The sequence below is a fragment of the Rhamphochromis sp. 'chilingali' genome (assembly GCF_963969265.1).
Source record: "Rhamphochromis sp. 'chilingali' genome assembly, chromosome: 6".
NCBI lineage: Eukaryota > Metazoa > Chordata > Actinopteri > Cichliformes > Cichlidae > Rhamphochromis > Rhamphochromis sp. 'chilingali'.
This window is the reverse complement of record NC_137933.1, coordinates 25,381,397-25,389,641: the sequence shown is the minus strand read 5'-3', so window position 1 is coordinate 25,389,641 and position 8,245 is coordinate 25,381,397. Positions and strand designations below refer to the sequence as shown.

The 8,245-nt window shown below is 38.5% G+C and overlaps 1 protein-coding gene across 1 annotated transcript; it reads left to right on the top strand.

Annotated features, from left to right (window-relative positions):
• Nucleotides 1-462: 462 nt before the first annotated feature.
• irf8 (interferon regulatory factor 8) lies at nt 463-4,428 on the top strand. The gene is made up of 9 exons (XM_080885400.1): nt 463-578; nt 725-936; nt 1,328-1,511; nt 1,717-1,814; nt 2,082-2,139; nt 2,553-2,600; nt 2,730-3,122; nt 3,270-3,385; nt 3,558-4,428. Exons 2-9 carry the CDS (start codon nt 766-768, stop codon nt 3,750-3,752), a joined length of 1,263 nt encoding a protein of 420 aa, XP_080741526.1. The 5' UTR covers nt 463-578; nt 725-765; the 3' UTR covers nt 3,753-4,428.
• The last annotated feature ends 3,817 nt before the right edge of the window (nt 4,429-8,245 follow it).

Below are 8,245 nucleotides of genomic sequence, written 5' to 3'. Positions count from 1 at the left end.
TTCCCCGTTTTGAGCCTAATATTTCACATATAATCACGATCATTTTAAATAACGGTAACGGTGTAACATCTTCCAGGTGTCTCTGACACATGGAATCAGTCCACCTCACCATCGCACTGACAGCTGACCACTTTTACCTGCACAACCTTCTAAACTTTCTCATCGGAGGATGAGTGGGCGCAGAAGGGATATAGTACCTTGGTCTGGAGAGTAGAAATCCCCTCAAAGCACAAGGTAACTTGTGACTTTACGGGTTTATTCATAGCGCCGCGTCCACGCAGCTTTTAGCGTAGGCAGTAACTTTATAACCATCGTCTGTGTCAGGCCATTTCTTGTAAATGCCTACGGTTAGAAGAAAAAGTCTTCCGGTATGGGCAGTCTTACTGAAGCGTCAGTACTCGTCATTGGTCAGAGTGTGGCAGCGTTGTCAAATCCTACCACAGATTTATTCATTCATGACACGGGGCACGAAAAAGTTTAAAGGCATGCGTTTCGGAGAGCTCACTTGATTAAATCTGACAGTGCGCATTCTATCAAGATCACAACCCCGTGCCAAGAGCTTATCTACCTGTCAATCTGTAAGTGCCTTTGATTTTAATCTCTCTTTTTAAAAAAGACGATAGCGCTTTATAAACTTCGGCTCGAATAAGACATTTTCATAATATCTTAAAGAAAGTTAACTTATACTATTTAACGAACTTTACGCGACATTTTCCACATATAGATATAAGCGCGCCATCTAAAAAGAGAGTTTCCACCATCAAGATGTCAAACACGGGAGGTCGGCGACTGAAGCAGTGGCTGATGGAGCAGATCCAAAGTGCGCAGTATTCTGGACTCCTGTGGGAGGATGAAAGCCGCACTATGTTCCGAATTCCATGGAAACACGCAGGAAAACAGGATTACAACCAAGAAATAGACGCATCCATTTTTAAGGTTTGTCTCATTTTGCCCCATTTAAAGATTGTTTTGTTTTTTGTTTTGTTTTTTTGCGGCTAAAACCAGAACTGGTGTGATTCTTAAAGCTGTCCAACACTTCTCCTCTTACTGTAAGGCTGATTCTTTTGTGTGATTTAGACTATTAAAATAATTTTTCACTTTTTTTTCTTTTTGTCCTTTTTGTGCATTTTTACCTTAGAGTTATTATCTTATGAAGTGTCGATGCATTTTAATGCATTGTGGTGTAGCTATGTAACTTAGATTTTCTTTCTTTCATTCTTTTTTCTTTCTTTCTCAAGAACAGTTTACAAAAATGATGTACATGTCTCTTCTTAAATTCTTACGGTTTAATCCAGTACAATCATATACTTTTCTTTGTATCCTCAAGGCCTGGGCTGTGTTTAAAGGCAAGTATAAGGAGGGGGACAAGGCTGAGCCTGCAACATGGAAGACCAGACTTCGCTGCGCCTTGAATAAAAGCCCTGACTTCGAGGAGGTGACTGAGAGGTCACAGCTTGATATTTCTGAGCCTTATAAAGTGTACCGCATTGTTCCAGAAGAAGAGCAAAAACGTGAGTTTGTGTTATCTCACAGTACACGGCATATCTCACAATACACTCTGTTATCTCTAGCAGTTAGCAAAATCACTTTTTCATTTGTGATTAGAACTGAGAGCAAAATACTTATTACAGACTGTAGTTCCTATAGCAGTGAATAATTAAAAGAGTATATATGTACTTTGAACCGACTCATTGTGTACTATTCTTTCACCCACAGACGGCAAAAGTTCAGTGATGGCTGTGACAGCTACCACCAGCTCTGGTGAGATCACAGATATGGACTGCAACCCCGAGCTAGAAGAGCTCATTAAAGAGGTGAGATGATGTCTAACTTTAAAGTCTTTTTTTCATTCCACCCCACCTCCCACATATATTTAGATGCACTTAGCCTTTATTGTCACTTAGCTTTCTTGTCACTTTTTTTCCCCCTTACCACACTGTGCCGTCTCCTGCAGTACTTCGCGCACTTCACGGGGTTCACACTTGTTACACTCAGCATGAAAACCGTCCCACTTCTTCACAGCTGTAAAGTGTACAAAGGTGCTTTTGATAACATCTTATTATATTATTGTCCTTTTGCAGGAGGAAAGCTGTAGCATCCAAGCCAGTCCAGAATATTGGTCCCAGGGCAGTGTCAATGGTAAGATTATACTTTGTACCCAGTTTACAATGCAACACACAGCTAGATTAAATGAAGCTATTCACAGCACTGGGTCTTTTGTCTCAGCCTTCATATATCACACTGTTGTTGTGACACCACTTTTGAGAGACATAAGTTTGAATTTATTCACAAAATAAACTCAGCGGAAAACTCAGTGTCTCTGCATTTGTGGGTGCTAAATGGAGGTTATTTACTTGACTGTTGAATTCTGCAATGGAAGAATTGACTAACATCCTGTAAAACTTTGCTGACTCTTGTGATTATTTCTTCGTGAGATTGTAATAGAGAAATGGCATTTCTGATGACGCAGCAAAGTAAAGACATGACACTGTGGTTGTGTCCACTGCCTTGAAAAAAGGCCTTAACCCACCTCTTCCTCCTCTAATTCACAGCTTTCCCACTGCATCAGGAACCTTTGCCATCGAGCAGTCTCAGTTCAGGTATTTGCTTATTGTTATCCATGACCTTACATCATCTACTTGTAAACAAGCTTTCAGCTTCCATATTTTTGTTACATTTGTACGTATTTGTTTTCATTTCTGAATCTGACCAAATGTTTTCTTCTATAGCCCTCTGCCAAATGATGATCAGTTTTTACTATGGAGGAAAGCTGATGCACTCCACACTGGTGACTCATCCTGAAGGATGCCGAATCTCTCCGCAACATCCCCTGGGTCGGGGTGCCCTCTACAGTTCAGACAGCATGCAGAGTGTTTATTTCCCCCCTGCTGAACTCATTGAGTTTGAACGGCAGCGCTATGTCACGCGCAAGCTTCTGGGCCACCTGGAGAGAGGTGTATTGGTCCGTGCAAACCAAGACGGCATCTACATCAAAAGGCTGTGCCAGAGCCGTGTCTTCTGGAGCGGATTGGGAGATGTGGGCTCGCAATATGGCTCAATGCCTGGCAAACTCGACAGGGATGCTGTTGTCAAGATCTTTGATACAGCAAGGTTTCTTCAAGGTGAGGCTCTATATTGGTTCCATATTTTGGATTTACAGAAAAATACAGCTTTGTTTTCTATTTCTTTCACTTAAAGGAAGTAAGACTAGATACTGGTAATTTGCGAAGATTATCTAAACAGCCGTTCGTTTGTTTTATATGCTCCAGCTCTACAGCTGTACCAGGAGGGTCAGATTCCTGCTCCTGATCCAACAGTGACTCTGTGTTTTGGAGAAGAGTTGCATGATCACAACAGTGCCAAAAACAAACTGATCATCGTCCAGGTAAGACGTGTGAAATGATAACATGTTTCACTCAGAGTGCTGACTAGTAAAGCATTAGAAATATCACTTTATTTTTGAGCCTTGATAGTTTTTAAACAAGAGCTAGTTATGGCTTTATTCTGAGAAAAAACTAAAAACATAATTTTTGGGGGTTTTTTTCTCCTCATGGCAGATCACTTCAGTGAACTGCCAGCACGTGCTTGAGACAATGAACATGCGTCGTGCCCAGCCTTATTGCAACAACCCAAACCTAGAGATGTCTGATGATGCGGCCACTGACCAGATGGCTCGCATCTACCAGGATCTGTGCAGCTACAGTGCTCCTCAAAGGCCAACTTACAGGGACAACATGCCAATCACTGCCTAAGATGTGAGCAGTAATACCTGACAAGAGCTCTTCAGCTTGCTCTAAACTGAATACAGAACATAAGAAGAACATTCTTTGCTTTTCTAACACACGCTGGCGAGCCAAACGTGAAAGAGCACATTTCTTCTTTGACTATAAGACTTTAAAGCTGAAGCTCCATATTAGAAAGTCGACAAATTTTTCTATACAAGTAATGTTTACTTTTGTGTAAATACAGGGCATAACTCTGCCTAACGTCTGATTCATTTTTGTAAGATGTTTTTTTATTATCCAACTTAAGAGAACAGGTAGCATATTCATGCATGTTCAAATACTGTATTTCCTACAACTCAAGTCTTTATAGATACAAATCTTTCGTATCTATAAAGATTTCTATTCAAAGTCTTTTTGCAAAATGGCAGCAGTTTGATATATAAAAGCAATTTAGTTTGCTACACTGAATTTTATTTTTGATATTCTATCTTTTTCGTACTTTTTGAGTTTCTTTCTTGTTTGACAACCAGCTGAATAAACAACCAAATTTTTATCAAGTGTTGAGTTGATAAAAGTTGCATAAAGTTTTAGATGCAAAGTGGCATTTAATGAAAGATAGGTTTTACTATCAGACTTTTTAAATGATTGATCTTTAGTTCAACCTTTTGTAGACCGTGTTTCAAATAAAACCTTTTTTACTGAACTACATTTGTATTCATTTGTGTACAATCATACTTATGTGTTGTTTAAAAAGGACTATTCTATTTTGCAAAAATGACCTGTAGAGAAAGTACTATTGTTCAGATCAAGGAAATTACATGAAATAATGATATATGTGTTAAAATGATGCCAGCATATTCTCAAAGCACACTGTAATGAAACCAGGGATTCCATTTTATTATCCTATGCTTGGTAGTCCAGGAATGGTTGGTATTGCAAGCTAAAGTACGCTCAATCTAAGCACTTATTGAATTTCCTTCATTTTTTTGAGCACTATTTCAGTGACAGTTTGTCAAAATGGAGAAAATAGAAAGAGAGGCAATCTTACCAGTGTAGAGAACAAAAACTTAGTCCAAACTACTCACAGTTTATAACTAGTATGAACTCAAGCCCTACTCACACAGGCCTAGAGACTGGTCTGGAACACTGTAACAATGGTTTCCCTGAAAATGAGTTTCCCTGACCAGTTGATTAGCTGGAGGTTCCTGGCTGTCACCAGTTGAAATCAGCTCCACAGAGGGTGCTGTGCCAAAAAGCTACCTTGTGATTCATTCAAAGTTTGCATGGAAACACTAACTTGTCTGCAAATACTTGCTAGTCACTCTTCAAGCTATAGTAAAATTTTAAAAGGTGCAGCTTTTGAAATGCTTTGGTTGCAGTAGTGAGACTTAGCTTTTACTTTGAAAGCAAAAGGTCTATTAGTAACTGCAGCAACCTGCTATGAATCAAAGCAATCACAAGGAGGTTTTATGTCTTTGCAACCAATTTCATGCAAACAGCTTCTACCAGCCTCCAGCAGCCACTTATCAATTGGTTACGGCCACACTTTTCCCCAGCAACTGGTGGTTACTAGATGGTTGCCGACAGGTTGCCTGTGTGACTAAAGCTTTAAATCAGTTTGCTGTAAACTTTGTTAAGTGGTTTACCAAAACCCTTGTGCTCACTTAAAACAAATATTCCCACGCTAAGGTTAAGAGCTCCACAGGGTTCTTTGCTAGGACCAGTTCTGTTTGTATTATACATGCATTCCTTAGGCAGTATTATTAGCAGTGATAGCATACATTTCCACCTCTATTCAGCCCAGCTTTATCTATTCTTAAAGCCAGACGACACATACCAATTAGTCAAACTGCTTGAATATCTTAAAGACCTGGATGGCCTCTAATTTTTGGCTTCTAAATTAAGATAAAACTGAGGTTATTGTGCTCGGGCCTTAAAAATCTTAGAAATATGGTTTCTAACCAGATGCTTTAAATCGCATTACTTTGGCCTCCAGCAACACTGTGAGGAATCTTGGAGTAATTTTGACCAGGATATTTCCTTCAGTCTGCATATTGAACAAATATGTAGGATTGCTTTCTTCCATTTGCACAATATCTCTAAAACTAGAAACATCCTGTGTTAGAGTGATACTGAAAAACTAGTTCATGCATTTATTACTTCAAGGCTAGACTACTGTAGTTTGTTATGAGCAGAGTATACTAGCTTCTCTTCACGAGCTCTTTGTTAAATTCAGAATTGAATTTAAAATCGTTCTTGTCACATACAACGTCCGTTGAAGACCTCGTAGTACAGTATCACTGGAGACAGTCACCCTCTCTACTTTTAAGATTAGGCTTAAAACTTTCCTTTATGACAAAGCATGTGGTTAGGGGTGGATCAGGTGACACTGAATCCTCCCTTAGTTATGCCGCAATAAGTCTAGATTGCTGGGGGCTTCCCATGAGGCACTGAGTATTTCTTCTTCACTCACCTTTTTCACTCACTATCTATTTATAAACCACTCTGCATTTAATTATTAATTATTAGAATCTATGACTCTTTTCCAAAGAATGTCTTTGTTCTCTCTTCCTGTTAAAACTGAGTTTTTCCTTTCCACTGTTGCCAAAGCACTTGCTCATAGGGAGTCATATGATTGTTGGGTTTCTGTATTAATGTAGGTTACTTGCAATAAAAAACAAAAACAAAAGAACAAATTAAAAAACAGCAACTTTATCCTAAGATCAAAGTAATGAGCCTCATGACCTTAACTATGCCAAAGCTACAAGTTTGGAGCGTGTGGCTGTTCAGTTCTGCTAACTGGAGTTCTTCTTCTTCCATATGTTTACACTGTTGGTGTCTTTTGGATTATTTTTAATATTATAATCTTAGAAATAATATCACTGGGGTTTTTTGTGTTGTTTTGTTTTTGGTGCATACTTATTTGTAGGAATGCCTCGACAGTCTATGGATGCAGCTTGCTAACCAAGCTTGTTAGTATTAGCTAATAACTTAGCATTTCACCCTGTCATCTAAATAGGGTTATTTCTGGCTCCAAAGAACAAGATGCTGGAGGCAATAACACTAAAGTTGAAACTTCCAATGGGAATTCACAAACCAGTAACTGACTAGGCCGCTTCCATCTTTTATATACAGGTTATGACTTGATTCTACACCCAAATGGTAAACTGATACCAGACATTTGTTTTTGGTATCACAATCTGATACCAAAAACAAAAGCAAAATTAGTGTTTGTGATGAATTACCCACCTCATGTAAGTTTCCAGGCCTCTAAACTGTACTGAAACATAAGTTGACCACTAGTGCATGTCAGTTGGGAAATAACAAACAACAAACAATAATCTTGGTCATTATTTAGTATAGACTTTAGAAACTGAAAAAAAAATAGGAATGTATGTATTTTAAAATGTTTACCTACAGTAACTGCAAATGATTGTGAAGATAAAGTGATTAAAAACAAATAAAATATGAGGACATAAGGATCCATATACACTTCTTGTGAAACAACACTTAACCATGTTATTGAGTTTGAAAATTGTTAAATCATTATAAAAGCAACTACCCATGAATCTTGCCACTTACTTTGTCACAGTGACAGCAGCAAAAGTATATTTAGAGGGAACACCTCCACTACTAAAATGGTCATTTACTATGAACACACAATGTTTATGGCTCTGGCTTAGAAATGATGAAACTAAGACGCAATCTGAAACTAAAAGAGGGATCTAGACAACATATGTCAGGGAATCTCTCAACTGCTCCTTCCCCACACACACAAACATCTTCCCAGTGAGTAATGATGACAAAAGACAGGAAGAGAAGGAATTAACTGCTACCATTAAATGAGCAAATGATTCCCAATAAGACAATGACATTCATTCTTCTTCTTCATCTACTTCTTGTTCTGTGTTTCACACAGTTGGTCACTGTGGGCCATGATTGTATCAGACAAGGCGTTAAACTGGGTATATGGTGTCATTATTGGTAGGGAAGTGTGTACAGTATGATTAAATTAAAGCATCTTGGATAGAGTGATAGTGGTTTTCAGGGGGGCTCGTGTAGAGCATCTGCAGTGATTTCTATCAGAGAATCATGTCTGTTTTTAACACAGTGTCATCCAAGAGATCTCTTGTAATTATGTTATTTTGATGTTAAATAACCAGTCAATTTCATCATTATTGAATTAAAATTCAAAATAAGCATGTACACTATTGAGCCTCTTCATTAGGTACACCTATTCAATTGTTAATGCAAAAATGAAATCAGTCGACCATATTGCAGCAAGTCAGTGCGTTTAGGCATGCAGGTATAATAATGAAGTGACTGGACTTCAGCAGTTGAAACACACCATCAGAATAGGGAAGAAAGGTAATTTAAGTGACTTTGGATGCGACATGGTGTTGATGCCAGATGGGCTAGTCTGAGTATTTCAGAAACTGCTCATGTACTGGGATTTTCCCACACAACCATCTCTAGGGTTTACAAATAATGGGCAAAAAAAAAGAAAGACAGAAAAAAAG

Excerpts from the sequence above, each read along its gene's own strand:
- irf8 (XM_080885400.1), top strand. The coding sequence starts at position 766 with ATGTCAAACACGGGAGGTCGGCGACTGAAGCAGTGGCTGATGGAGCAG. Across the intron at positions 1,512-1,716 it reads TCCAGAAGAAGAGCAAAAAC|ACGGCAAAAGTTCAGTGATG; the intron begins GTGAGTTTGTGT and ends TTTCACCCACAG. Across the intron at positions 2,601-2,729 it reads ATCGAGCAGTCTCAGTTCAG|CCCTCTGCCAAATGATGATC; the intron begins GTATTTGCTTAT and ends TTTCTTCTATAG.